Raw genomic sequence first — 15,000 nt, forward strand, 5'->3', positions numbered from 1 at the left:
AAAGTTTTTAAAATTAGAATTTTTAAAGATTATTTTTATGTATGTTAATTGGATTTATTGTATTATTGTGTCTTTGTACATGCTGTGAGCCATCCCGAGTCCTCGGAGAGGGGCCGCATACAAATCCAATTAAAATCAATCAATCAATCAATCAATAAACTATTGTAAGTCGAGGACTACCTTATCCCTAAAACAAGTAACTTGTATATAACACAGACCATTTTAAACGACAACAACACCCATGGAAATTGGGAATAACACTTACTGCATCACCCTTTGGACCTCGAAAACCTTGATGGCCTCTATCACCACGGGAGCCCTGAAATGATTAAACAGAATCCATTACACATCACCTCTTTCTCCCCAGTACCGAGTTTCACCCCAAAAGAAGACCAGGTCTTATATATTTTTTCAACTCCGAAATAAGTGCTTAGCCTTATTTTCGGAGAAGTCTTATTATTTTGGGGGGTGTGGAGCAAGATGGGGATCCTCTTGCCGTCTTACCTGATTTATATCTCTGTCTTCCTAACCTTAACCAGAGAAAAATGATATTGACCGGGGAGGGCTTATTTTCGGAGGAGGGCTTACTTTTAGGGGGAGGGATTATTTTCAGGGGGAGGGATTATTTTCAGGGGGAGGGCTTACTTTCTGGCGGAGGGACTATTTTCAGGGAGAGGGCTTACTTTCAGGGGGAGGGATTATTTTCAGGGGGAGGGCTTACTTTCAGGGGGAGGGATTATTTTCAGGGGGAGGGCTTACTTTCAATGGGAGGGATTATTTTCAGGGGGAGGGCTTACTTTCTGGTGGAGGGACTATTTTCAGGGGGAGGGCTTACTTTCAGGGAGAGGGATTATTTTCAGGGGAGGGCTTACTTTCAGGGAGAGGGACTATTTTCAGGGGGAGGGCTTACTTTCAGGGGGAGGGATTATTTTTAGGGTGAGGGATTATTTTCAGGGGGAGGGCTTACTTTCTGGCAGAGGGACTATTTTCTGGCAGAGGGACTATTTTCAGGGGAGGACTTATTTTCGGAGGAGGGATTATTTTCAGGGGGAGGGATTATTTTTAGGGTGAGGGATTATTTTCAGGGGGAGGGCTTACTTTCAGGGGTAGGGATTATTTTCAGGGGGAGGGCTTACTTTCAGGGGAAGGGATTATTTTCAGGGGGAGGGCTTACTTTCAATGGGAGGGATTATTTTCAGGGGGAGGGCTTACTTTCTGGCGGAGGGACTATTTTCAGGGGGAGGGCTTACTTTCAGGGAGAGGGACTATTTTCAGGGGGAGGGCTTACTTTCAGGGGGAGGGCTTACTTTCAGGGGGAGGGCTTACTTTCAGGGGGAGGGCTTACTTTCAGGGGGAGGGCTTACTTTCAGGGGGAGGGCTTACTTTCTGGCAGAGGGACTATTTTCAGGGGGAGGGCTTACTTTCAGGGGGAGGGATTATTTTTAGGGTGAGGGATTATTTTCAGGGGGAGGGCTTACTTTCTGGCAGAGGGACTATTTTCTGGCAGAGGGACTATTTTCAGGGGAGGACTTATTTTCGGAGGAGGGATTATTTTCAGGGGGAGGGATTATTTTTAGGGTGAGGGATTATTTTCAGGGGGAGGGCTTACTTTCAGGGGAAGGGATTATTTTCAGGGGGAGGGCTTACTTTCAATGGGAGGGATTATTTTCAGGGGGAGGGCTTACTTTCAGGGAGATGGACTATTTTCAGGGGGAGGGCTTACTTTCAGGGGGAGGGCTTACTTTCAGGGGGAGGGCTTACTTTCAGGGGGAGGGCGTACTTTCAGGGGGAGGGCTTACTTTCTGGCAGAGGGACTATTTTCAGGGGTGGGTTATTTTCAGAGGAGGGATTATTTTCAGGGGGAGGGATTATTTTTAAGGTGAGGGATTATTTTCAGGGGGAGGGCTTACTTTCAGGGGTAGGGATTATTTTCAGGGGGAGGGCTTACTTTCAGGGGGAGGGATTATTTTCAGGGGGAGGGCTTACTTTCAGGGGTAGGGATTATTTTCAGGGGGAGGGCTTACTTTCAGGGGGAGGGATTATTTTCAGGGGAGGGCTTACTTTCAGGGAGAGGGACTATTTTCAGGGGGAGGGCTTACTTTCAGGGGGAGGGATTATTTTTAGGGTGAGGGATTATTTTCAGGGGGAGGGCTTACTTTCTGGCAGAGGGACTATTTTCTGGCAGAGGGACTATTTTCAGGGGAGGACTTATTTTCGGAGGAGGGATTATTTTCAGGGGGAGGGATTATTTTTAGGGTGAGGGATTATTTTCAGGGGGAGGGCTTACTTTCAGGGGTAGGGATTATTTTCAGGGGGAGGGCTTACTTTCAGGGGAAGGGATTATTTTCAGGGGGAGGGCTTACTTTCAATGGGAGGGATTATTTTCAGGGGGAGGGCTTACTTTCTGGCGGAGGGACTATTTTCAGGGGGAGGGCTTACTTTCAGGGAGAGGGACTATTTTCAGGGGGAGGGCTTACTTTCAGGGGGAGGGCTTACTTTCAGGGGGAGGGCTTACTTTCAGGGGGAGGGCTTACTTTCAGGGGGAGGGCTTACTTTCAGGGGGAGGGCTTACTTTCTGGCAGAGGGACTATTTTCAGGGGGAGGGCTTACTTTCAGGGGGAGGGATTATTTTTAGGGTGAGGGATTATTTTCAGGGGGAGGGCTTACTTTCTGGCAGAGGGACTATTTTCTGGCAGAGGGACTATTTTCAGGGGAGGACTTATTTTCGGAGGAGGGATTATTTTCAGGGGGAGGGATTATTTTTAGGGTGAGGGATTATTTTCAGGGGGAGGGCTTACTTTCAGGGGAAGGGATTATTTTCAGGGGGAGGGCTTACTTTCAATGGGAGGGATTATTTTCAGGGGGAGGGCTTACTTTCAGGGAGATGGACTATTTTCAGGGGGAGGGCTTACTTTCAGGGGGAGGGCTTACTTTCAGGGGGAGGGCTTACTTTCAGGGGGAGGGCGTACTTTCAGGGGGAGGGCTTACTTTCTGGCAGAGGGACTATTTTCAGGGGTGGGTTATTTTCAGAGGAGGGATTATTTTCAGGGGGAGGGATTATTTTTAAGGTGAGGGATTATTTTCAGGGGGAGGGCTTACTTTCAGGGGTAGGGATTATTTTCAGGGGGAGGGCTTACTTTCAGGGGGAGGGATTATTTTCAGGGGGAGGGCTTACTTTCTGGCAGAGGGACTATTTTCGCCAAACTTTCATCCGCCTTTAATAATCTATTTTAAAAATAAACTTTAATAAATAAACATGGTGAGCAATAATCTAAATGGTTGCTAAGGGAATGGGAAATTGTAATTTAGGGGTTTAAAGTGGTAAGGGAAGGCTTGTGACACTGTTCATAGCCAAAAATAGTGTATTTCCTTCTGCATCTCTGCTTTGCGGAAATTCGACTTTTGCGGGCGGTCTTGGAATGCATCCCCCGCGAAAATCGAGGGAACACTGTACTGCTATTATGTCACTTCTTGGATGTCATGTGGGCCCTTTTGAGGAGGGGATGCAATATAAAATGAAAACCTACCGCTTTTCCTGGAGACCCTGGCATTCCAGGCTGCCCTCTGAATCCAATGTCTCCCTGGAATGAAGGAAACAGGACAATATAATCTTTGCCCAACAGGAGGGGAAAAAACCCTTCATAAATCAACAACAGACAGAAAGCTTCTAATAGACTTTCCTGTATAAGAGCACCCCTTCACAAACCAGCAAGATAGTTATATAACTAAATTTCTCAGAGTATTAACTTTAGCATGTTGTAGCACTCCGCCCACAACAGTTCGGGCGGTTTGTTATATAAAAGTTTCATATGAGATGGGATCGCGTCGAGTCTGTAGAGAGGGGCGGCACACAAATCTAATAAATTATTATTATTATTGTTATTGTTATGATTGTAGTCAGTCTGTGCGATCTTTTTGCAGCAGGTGAGCATGTGATCGATTGTTTCATCTGTTTCTTTACAGAGTCTGCACTTTGGATCGTCTGTTGAATTTTCATTATTATTATTATTATTATTATTATTATTATTATTATTATTATTATTATTATTATTATTATTATTATTATTATTATTATGTCAATACAACACAGCAAACGAGATCACTATGCTGGATTTCATATTTCATCACCAGTCGGGCGCTTCCCAAGCACCTAGGACTGCGTGATGTAGCAGCGAATTATGTTTGCCGATCCCAGTAAAGCGGCCTTTTGCTTGCTCATTTTCGACCACTTTTTCAGGCTTATGATCCCACCAGTTCTTTCCACTGGTAAATGGTAGTTCCGGCACAAGTTACAGTGGATCATCTGTGCCACAGCATCATGTCTATGCTTGTAGTCAGTCTGTGCGATCTTTTTGCAGCAGCTGAGTATGTGATCGATTGTTTCATCTGTTTCTTTACAGAGTCTGCACTTTGGATCATCTGTTGATTTTTCATTATTATTATTATTATTATTGTTGTTGTTGTTGTTTGTTTGTTTTTATTATTATTATTATTATTATTATTATTATTATTATTATTATTATTATTATTAGTATTATTATTACGACCCTGTGGACAAGGGACCATTGAAACGACAGCTTATATCCTATTGTGTTGATCCGTCTATGGCAAGGGTGTCAAACTCGATTTCGTTGAAAGCCACATCAGCAGTGAAGGGCTCCCCATCGCCGGCATTCCTGATGCGCTCCCGGTAACTGGCATGGGTGCACGTGCATCTGGTGCATGCGCACGCATGTGCCGGTGTGAGATTTGGCTTCTGCACATGTGCAGGAAGTGAAATCTCACACAAGGATGCGCATGCACATGGGATTTCACTGATTTAGGGTGATTTCTTTGCTTCCACGCATGCACGGAAACAAAAAAATGCCAAAAATTGGCAAAAATCTGGTATGCAAGAGGACCATTGCATGAGATTTCTCTTCCTGCACATCTGCAGAAGCCGAATCTTGCGCTGGTGCATGTGTGCATGCATCAGGGATGTGGAGATGCATGCATATCTCCATTTTTCCTACCAAGGACGGCGTACCAGACCATCCATGCTGCAGCCCAATACAGTGATACCTTGTCTTACGAACTTAATTGGTTCCAGGACAAGGTTTGTAAGGTGAAAAGTTTGTAAGACGAAACAATGTTTCCCATAGGAATCAATGGAAAAGCGATTAATGCATGCAAGCCCAAAACTCACCCCTTTTGCCAGCCGAAGCGCCCGTTTTTGCGCTGCTGGGATTCACCTGAGGGTTCCCTCCATGGGAAACCCCATCTCCGGACTTCTGTGTTTTTGTGATGTTGCAGGGGAATCCCAGCAGCACAAAAATGGGTGCTTCGCTGGCACTGGAAGTCCGTAGGTGGGGTTTCCCAGCGAGGGGAGCCTCAGCGAAATTGCAGCATCGCAAAAACATGGAAATCCTCAAAACCCCACCTCCGGACGTCCGTGTTTTTGTGATGCTGCAATTTCGCTGAGGCTCCCCTCGCTGGGAAACCCCACCTCTGGATTTCCATTGCCAGCATCGCAAAAATACAGAAGTCCTGAGGTGGGGTTTCCCATGGAGGGGAGCCTCAGGGGAATCCCAGCAGCGCAAAAACGGGCGCTTCGCTGGCAAATGTTTGTGTGTATGTTTGGTTTTTATAATAAGGGTTTTTTAGTTGTTTTTATTAATTGGATTGTTCATGTTGTTTTACTACTGTTGTTAGCCACCCCGAGTCTGCGGAGAGGGGCGGCATACAAATCCAATAAATAATAATAAAATAATAATAATAATAATAATAATAATAATAATAATAATAATAACAACAGAACTCTGGAGGCGGAGCATCCCAGTGGCGGCGGGTTTGGGTTTGTAAGGTGAAAAATAGTTTGGAAGAAGAGACAAAAAAATCTTAAACCCCGGGTTTGTATCTCAAAAAGTTTGCATGACGAGGGGTTGGTAAGACGAGGTATCAATGTACTTCACATCATGGTTATGTTTGACCTCGGGGGGCCAGGGTGGGCATGGCAAACTCAACGTTAGTCATGTTGGGGGCACCTGTGGTTTCTGTCCAAGTAACCAAATATCTTTTGCAAGCAAGTTTGGTCAAGTAAACACAGAGAGATTAAGGATGGTGTCCAACTTACCCTGTCTCCAATAAGACCGATGGGCCCAACTTCTCCAATTAATCCCCGGGGACCCTGAAAAAGAGGATCGATTCAAGGCAAAGCATGGCTGATTTATTAATTCATGAGATTTCGGTTCTGCTTTTATTACTTTTAAAGTAATACATATTTTTTTAATTTTTTTAAAAAATCAGCTTGTTCTACCTGCAATCCAATGTTGCCAGAAGGCCCTGCTGGGCCTGGCAGTCCTCGTGAGCCCTGAAAAAAATATTAATGAAAAAAGAGTTTATGATGAGAGTTGTTCAAGAGTTCTCCAAGAAGAAGCTGCCTTCAGAAGATGCCGGTGCCCCATCACTGGAGGCTTTCTAGAAGATGCTGGACAGACCCTGGTCACAAATGGTACAGGGCACTGATGGCTAACCTTTTCTGTCCTGATTTTCCAAAGTGTGTGTGCAAATACATGTGTGCCCAAACACCCAAAATGCAATGCATGTGCCCCCCCTCTTCATGCACTCCCCTGATGTATGTATGTGTTCGGAAACTTCAGGTCGTGCAGAATGCAGCTGCGAGAGCAATCATGGGCTTTCCCAAATATTCCCATGTTACTCCAACACTCCGCAGTCTGCATTGGTTGCCGATCAGTTTCTGGTCACAATTCAAAGTGTTGGTTATGACCTATAAAGCCCTTCATGGCACCGGACCAGATTATCTCAGGGACCGCCTTCTGCCGCACGAATCCCAGCGACTGGTTAGGTCCCACAGAGTGGGTCTTCTCCGGGTCGTGTCAACTAAACAATGTTGCTTGGCGGGAACCAGGGGAAGAGCCTTCTCTGTGGCGGCCCCGGCCCTCTGGAAGCAACTCCCCCCAGAGATTAGAATTGCCCCCACCCTCCTTGCCTTTCGTAAGCTTCTTAAAACCCACCTCTTCTGCCAGACATGGGGGAACTGAGATACTCTTTCCCCCTAGGCCTTTACAATTTTATGCATGGTATGTCTGTATGTATGTTTGGTTTTATAATAATGGTTTTTAACTTTTTAAAGATTGGATTGTTTATATGCTGTTTTTATTACTGTTGTTAGCTGCCCTGAGTCTATGGAGAGGAGCGGCATACAAATCCAATGAATGAATGAATGAATGAATGAATGAATGAATGAATGAATGAATGAATGAATGAATGAATGAATGAATAAATAAATAAATAAATAAATAAATAAATAAATAAATAAATAAATAAATAAATATGCAGCCCCCCTCATATGCACTCTATACTCCCTGTGCAGTAATGGGCTGGGGCAGGGTGGGGGTAGTAAGTTTATGCACTATTTATTGAACACAATAGGTTTTTTTAATTGCCCTTCCTTCTCTAGTGCCTTAGTATGATCCTTAATTACTTTTAAAATAGGAAATAATGAAGCAGTATGTTTTTACCCATTAACGCTTGAATTGTTTTAATCATTATCTAGAGCTGAACTTTTATAGCAATGAAAGAAAATTGAGCTACTTGCCTAATCTGTTATCCTACTGAGCCTTGTGGGCTCAGGACAAAACCTTAAAATGTTACTGTGCTCCTCAACAAATAATGCTGTCGATCATTTGTCCTTTTTGTGGCTCTTCAAATACTGTGACTTAATCAACTGAAAAAAAGTCCAAGTACCTATTTGAAAACTTACCTTGGTCAGAAAGCCACTCCCACCCAGTCACATGACCTTTAAGCCATGCCCGGTCAAATGATTGGCACACCACCTGGTCACATGGCCAGCAAGCCAATTCTACCTGATCACATGACCACCAAGCCACACCCACAAAATAAGCCACGCCCACAGTGTGGCAGTAAATTTTTTGGCAGCCCATCACTGCCTCTGTGCATGCGCGAAAGGCCCCTTGCACACCCCAGGGTATGCGTGATAGAGTTCTGAAGACCAGCTGTCTGGTGGGAGACGTGCGTGTATGTGCGGCAGAGTTGAACTGAGGCGATGGCTCATGTGCCCCCAGAGAGGGTGTTGCGTGCCACCTCTGGCATGTGTGCCATAGGATCGCCATCATGGGCCTGAGGTTGGTCTGGATCAGAGGTCTCCAACCTTGGTAACTTTATGAGGTGTGGACTTCAATTCCCAGAATTCCTCAGTCAGCCATGCTGGCTGAGGAATTCTGGGAATTGAAGTCCACACCTCATAAAGCGGCCAAGGTTGGAGATCTCTGGTCTAGATGACCTAGAAGGTGGCTTCCAAAATCTCACTTTTCGTAGGAAATGTTTTTAGAGGCCAGATGTAGGTAGAACAATTCACAACTTCCTTTTCATTGGAAGCAAACCTGACAGTGCAACGAAGATCCTTACCTTTTCTCCATCTTTGCCGACTTCCCCTGGTTCTCCTTTCTCACCAGTGTGCCCCTAAAAAGAAAAGCAAAAAGAATCAGAATTTTTTTAAAAAGAAAACCCTCCCCCCAAAAAGAATCAGAATCCCATTTCTGAAGCTCTGAAACTGTTCAGAACCACCACACCATCCCTCAAGAAAGGTTATCATTATGTCTGTGGAATCACCAAAGAAGAAATTTGAGAACTAGAGGATTGAAAAGGCGGAAATACCATCATCCTTTATGGCCTCCCTAAATTACTTAGATCAGCATTACAGGTGGGCCTCAACTTATAACCACAACTGAGGGCAGAACAACAAAGAATGTTCTTTCTGCGCCAACTCAGGAAGCTCAAACTGCCCAAGGAGCTGCTGATACAGTTCTACAGAGGAATCATTGAGTCTGTCATCTGCACCTCTATAACTGTCTGGTTCGGTTCTGCAACCCAAAACGACCAACACATTCAGAGGAGAATCAGAACTGCAGAAAAACAATTGCTGCCAACCTGCCTTTCATTGAGGATTTGTGTACTGCACGAGTGAAAAAGAGGGCGGTGAAAATACTGACCCCTCACATCCTGGACATAAACTGTTTCAACTTCTAGCCTCAAGATGTCACTACAGAGCACTGCACAGCAAGAACAGTTTTTTTTCCTGAATACCATCACTCTGCTAAACAAATATTTCCCTCAGCACTGTCAAACAATTTGCTAAGTCTGCACTACTATTACTACTAGGTTTTCCTCATCATTCCTATCATCCATTTCCTCCCACTTGTGACTGTATGACTGTAACTTGTTGCTTGTGCTGTATCCTTAAGATTTTTATTAATATTGATTGTTTCATCATCGCTTATTTGACCCCTATGACAATCATTGAGTGTTGTACCTCATGATTCTTGACAAACGCCAAAATCTCACCCACATGAATGTTTTAATACAAGATTTGGCTTGCTACGCATACGCAGAAGCCGAATCTCATGCTGCCGGGTATGGAGGGCGCACCGGTAGTGCCAAAAATAGCAGGCCGTCGCTGGATGTGATCAAGATAGTAGTGGGATGGTAGTGTCATAGCCAGCCCAAGCAGCTAACCAGCCCAATCAGCCAGCCACAGACCAATAGATACGGAGTTTGGTTGAAGTCTTCAATGAAACACAGCAGCAGTAGTAAGTCTTGGAAAAACATATTTACTTCTTATTTACACTACTCTCTATTTTTTATCTTTACTATACATACACCATACTAGTATCTCACTAGTATCACTACAACTATCTCAATTAAAGTAACTCACAGGAACCAACAATAAAGCAATAGGAACTTCAGAGCACGGAAACCAGAGCACACTTCACACAGAGCAGGATCAGAAATCAGAGAGAAGAGAGAGCAATAAATAGAGCTCTTGCATATTCAAATACTTATCATCCAATCAGGTTGCTGCATGCTTAATTCACTCAGAATGACTCAGCATTCTCTTCAGAATCCTTCCTTCTGCATTGAGATATTACCTAAGGATATTGCTTAATCCTGACATCCTTAATCTGCCCCTTGTACCAAAAACTTTGGCACATGAACTTCAATTCTGGCTTTGCTTTATTCTATTTGACGTTCAGTAAACTATACCTTTCTCAATAAATGGAGTTTAGGATTGCTTAAAGGGTCAAGCTGAGACAGGACTGACAGACAGATGCCTGCTTATGACCCATTAGCAATTGATAAAGATTTCCCAGACAAATAATATTTATTTATTTCTTTGTTGTTTGTTTGTTTGATTGATTGATTGATTTATATGCCCCCCTCTCCAAGGACTTGGGCTGGCTTACAACATGAAATAAAGAACAATAAAATACAATGGCTAAATCCAATTAATTGAACTAGATGTCTATATTTTATATATATAATTAAATATATGTCATATGTTTTTGCTGAATTTTGAAAATTAAGGGAGACTAGGATAGATCTATTTCGGTCTTATTCTGGCCTCATCAGCTAGCCATACTCTCTCACTGGGATTTGAACTTGCAGCCTTTGCCTTGTAAGGCATATTTGAATTATATATTCAAATATAATATATTAAAAATCAATCGTACTCATTCAGACTTCAGCCATACATAACATTCATCTGCCAGGGGGCCAAGATCTAATCGCCCCAAGCCTGGTGACATAACTGAGAAGACGAGAAGGGTGGGGGCAGTGTGAATCTCTGGGGGGAGCTGATTCCAGGGAGCTGGCCCCCCCACAGAGAAGGCTCTTCCCCTAGGCCCCACCAAGCAACATTTTCTGGTTGACGGGACCTGGAGAAGGCCGACTCTGTGGGACTCATATGGCAGAAGGCGGTCCTGCAAGTAATCTAGCCCGATACCATGTAGGGCTTTATAGGTCATTACCAACATTTTATATATATACTATATATACTTTACATATACTATGGGTCATTACCAACACTTTATAATATTGTTCTGCTGGGCTCTATGGTATGAGTCTCCCGAAAATTCAAGGGTACAAATTTCAGACACACACACACTTGTAAGTTAAAAAACAATGTTCTTTATCACAAAAATTCAAAAGAAACAAAGCACCCTTTTTGTATTGCAAAGAGCAGTCATCCCAAAACAACCTTGTAGACTATACAATCCCCTTAATCAGTCTTTAAGTACTTAGCTAGCAGCTGTGAAGAAACATCTCAGCCCTTTTTCTTCCACAAAGTGAAACACACACACTTTGCTCTGCTTTGGTTTCAAAGTCGTGAAAAATCAACCAACAGCAAGACACAGTCCTGAAGAACAACAATCAGATAATCTTCCACAATGGCCCAAGCCAGCACGCTGATATTTATATCAGCAGCTCTAATTACTGGAGCCCCACCCAAACACAGGTGGCCTCTCTTATTTCCTGTAATATTTCCTCAATTGGTCTCTTCGATGCATAAGTCTGAGCCTGCGTGGGTCTAACACTTCCTCATCTGAATCAACTGAAAATAATGGAGATTGGCTTTGTTGGCTGTGTGCCAAGCTCCCCTCTTCCAAGTCACCCCCACCTTCTTCTTTGTTGGAGGAAACTACACTACCTGACTTTGACGGCAATAAAACAGGCCTATGACATGTTGATGTTTCCCCTGCATCCACCTTCACATTCCTTGGGGCAGGAGCTGGGCCAGAGCCAACCACAACATAATATATATCAGGGAATCATAATTTGAATTAAAAAGTCTTCCATACCTTGAATCCTGGTATTCCCGGTGGTCCTGGAAGGCCCGGCGGACAGAGGGATGGACACTATATTCCAAACAAACCAGAAATTAATACCAGAGTTATAAAATAATCCTCATGACCAGAAGTGGGATCCTGGTGTGTTGCTCTAGTAGTGGCCCTCCAATCGTGCAATTTTGGCACAACTATTCTGATCTGTCTTTGTTGGTCTGTGCATGCTGCCATCTTTTTTCTCCTAATTTTCGGCGATTTTCAGCTCTCTGAGCATGCACAGAAAGAAAATCATCCCTCTGTGCATGCGCGGAAGCAAAATCATGTTGGAGGTGTGCACGGGCATGAAATGTTGTAATGCTCACACAGTGCACTGGTTGGAAAAAATAACAGCCACTGCTGAAGACAGTCATCTTTTTATCAGTAGATTAAAAACCTCCTGACAGTGATTCCTTTCTGACAGTGAAGGGCTACAAATTTTTTTACTACCATACTGACGGACTGGCTCATTTTGTGGGTGTGGCTTGCTGGCTATGTGACCAAGTGGGAATGGCTTGACGGTCATGTGACCAGGGGTGGCTTAAAGGTCATGTGACTGGCTCAAAGGCGGCCAACTTGACGTCACTCACATCAAGGGTTTTGGTTTGGATGCCTGGCCTCTCCTCACCTCAAAGAAATATAATTTCCCTATTGATTTACTATTTCTGAATGTCCAAATTAATTCTATGTATGTACATATTACACACAGGCACACAAAAATATGTATCTACTATATAAAGTGTACGTGTATGTACACATACATACACATGCATAGCTCTTCTAAAATTATATACATTTAATGACATTTACTGCAATAGGAAAAATATACCCGTCGAAGGTTTTTCTAACTTTGAATGTTCCGAGCGTGCTGGCAGTTGGATGGGGAAAGCACGTGCCGGTCCGCACGCTCGACATTGAAAATCACCTTCGCCGGCCCCCCGCTGTGAGAACGCCTGCCCCGCCTCTCCTGCAGCCCCCTCGCTGAGAGCCCAGGACGAAAGCGCTCTCAGTGAAGGGACTGTGAGAGCGGCGGGACGGGCATTCCCGCTGCTGGAGGAGCTGCGCCCCAAGGCGGGAAGCGGAGGAGAGAGGCGCATCGGGCGGGGGCAGCGGTGAGTAGCTAGGGGCGCGAGGGGGCTAGAGGCACGGGGGGAGTGGGGGTGGCCTCGACTCCGTGTCAGTGTTCCCTCTAATTTTTTGGGGGGGGGGGCGGAAAAGTATAGTGTCTGAGCGGCAGTCCCTTCGGGACTGGGCGGCACAGAAATAATAAATAAAAAAAATAAAAATAAAATAAACAAATAAATAAACAAATAAATAAACAAATAAACAAGCAAGCAAGCAAGCAAGCAAACAAACAAACAAACAAATTTATTTATTTATTTATTTATTTATTTATTTATTTATTTATTTATTATTTAGATTTGTATGCCGCCCCTCTCCGCGAACCCACCCTGTTTTGCCTCAGAGAATTTCAAAATAAAATACTGTACTGTGTGTCTATAACAGTGAGCTCATAATAGGGCAACTCTATCAATATCAAAATGCCACTTAAATAGTTGAGCTAGTTTCAAACTAGATTTTGATTTTCTTTCTCTCTTCCTTACTCCCATTCTTTTTCTTTCTCTTTTCCTTCCTCTCTTTTTTCTATCTGTTTCTCTCTCTTCCTCTCTCTCTCCTTCCCTCTCACTCTTTCCCTCTCGGCTTCTGGGCAGGTTTGGAAAACTCTGAGTTGATGATGATTTTTAAGTGAGCGATTGCTCACTGCTCAGCTTAGAGGGAACTATGCTCCGTGTGCGCCCTTGGAAAAGGGTGGGCGGGGGGGCGTTTTGGGGGGCGCTGGCACAGGCGTGCGCAGCCTACAGGGAACGGTCAAATCAAATTTCTTTCTACCGCTTCTGCGTACCTGACCGTACCCGTAGGAGCCCATCCCTGCTTCCTCATCTCAATTGGAAACTGGCAGCTCTATTGCTAAGCAGCACAGATGTTAAGTGAAACATCACATGACCATGCCGGCTTATTTCTGTGGCCATTAAGTGAATCACTTGTACTCATTCAGAGCGATATCATGTCATCAAGACTTGTGACTTCCTGCCAGCTTCCCCAATGATTTTGCTCATTGTTAGATGGCTGTGAAGATCATAAATGGTGGATGCAGTAATAGGCCCCTATGGATATGGTCATATACGCAGAACCAGTAGAAAAAGTTTGAATTTTTTCCTTTTTCGTCCATTCTGGGCTCTGGGTATGTTTTTCCTATCGCAGAAAATGAGGTTGAATGTGTATAATTTTAGAAGAGCTGTGCGTGTGTGTGTACATACACTTTATATAGTAGATAATGTATATTTTTGTGTGCCTGTGTGCAATATGTATGTACACATAAGGCATATATACATAGAATTAAATACAGTAGTATGTTTTGGATGTTCAGTAATAGTAAATATCTCTTTGAGGCGAGGAGAGGCCAAGCCTTTGATGTGAGTGACGTCAAGTTGGCCACCTTTAAGCCAGTCACATGACTTTTAAGCCACCCCTGGTCACATGATCCTCAAGCCACTTCCACCTGGTCACATGGCTGGCAAGCCACACCTACAAAATAAGCCACGCCCACAGTCTGGTAGTAAAAAAAATTGCAGCCCTTCACTGGGCGGATCATATGACCTTGCAATGTTGCATCCGTTGTGATGGCAAGCCATTTGCTAAGCACCCAAATTGCGACCATTTGACTGTGGAGATGCTGTGATGATGGGTGTAAGTTTGAGGACCAGCTGCAAATCTCCTTTTTCAGTGTTCACGTGATTTCAAATAATCACCGAATGAGCTGTCGGTAAGTGAGGACTACCTGTAATAATTCAGTCACCAGGCAATCAAGATAATTGGATTGTTGTGGATTTCATTTAGCTTTGTTCATGGTGTATTAAGAGTTTAAGGATTTTCAGAGAGCCAAACTACAACCCTCAGGGCTTTAAAATGAGAAGCAATTTATACAGTGGTACCTCTACCTAAAGACGCCTCTACTTACGAACTTTTCTAGAGAAGAACCGGGTGTTTGAGATTTTCTTGCCTCTTCTCAAGAAACGTTTCCCACTTACAAACCTGAGCCTCTGAAACTGTAACCGGAAAAGGCAGGGAGAAGCCTCTATGGGGCCTCTCTAGGAATCTCCTGGGAGGAAACAGGGCTGAAGAAGGTGAGGAGAAGCCTCCGTGGGGCCTCTCTAGGAATCTCCTGGGAGGAAACAGGGCCGAAGGTGAGGAGAAGCCTCTGTGGGGCCTCTCTAGGAATCTCCTGGGAGGAAACAGGGCCGAAGGTGAGGAGAAGCCTCTG

At 44.1% G+C, this 15,000-nt stretch overlaps 1 protein-coding gene across 1 annotated transcript in view; it reads right to left on the bottom strand.

Annotated features, from left to right (window-relative positions):
- Window positions 1-15,000, bottom strand: part of COL9A3 (collagen type IX alpha 3 chain) — a 73,721-nt gene that overhangs the window by 33,207 nt on the left and 25,514 nt on the right. The window contains exons 11-16 of the mRNA XM_070744236.1: window positions 11,658-11,714; window positions 8,428-8,481; window positions 6,296-6,349; window positions 6,113-6,166; window positions 3,528-3,581; window positions 266-319 (exon numbers count right to left, since the gene is read on the bottom strand). Of these exons, the coding sequence (XP_070600337.1) occupies window positions 266-319; window positions 3,528-3,581; window positions 6,113-6,166; window positions 6,296-6,349; window positions 8,428-8,481; window positions 11,658-11,714 (327 nt within the window). The remainder of the gene's footprint in view (window positions 1-265; window positions 320-3,527; window positions 3,582-6,112; window positions 6,167-6,295; window positions 6,350-8,427; window positions 8,482-11,657; window positions 11,715-15,000) is intronic.

This window comes from Erythrolamprus reginae, chromosome 3 (assembly GCF_031021105.1).
Source record: "Erythrolamprus reginae isolate rEryReg1 chromosome 3, rEryReg1.hap1, whole genome shotgun sequence".
In the NCBI taxonomy this organism is placed as follows: Eukaryota; Metazoa; Chordata; class Lepidosauria; order Squamata; family Dipsadidae; genus Erythrolamprus; species Erythrolamprus reginae.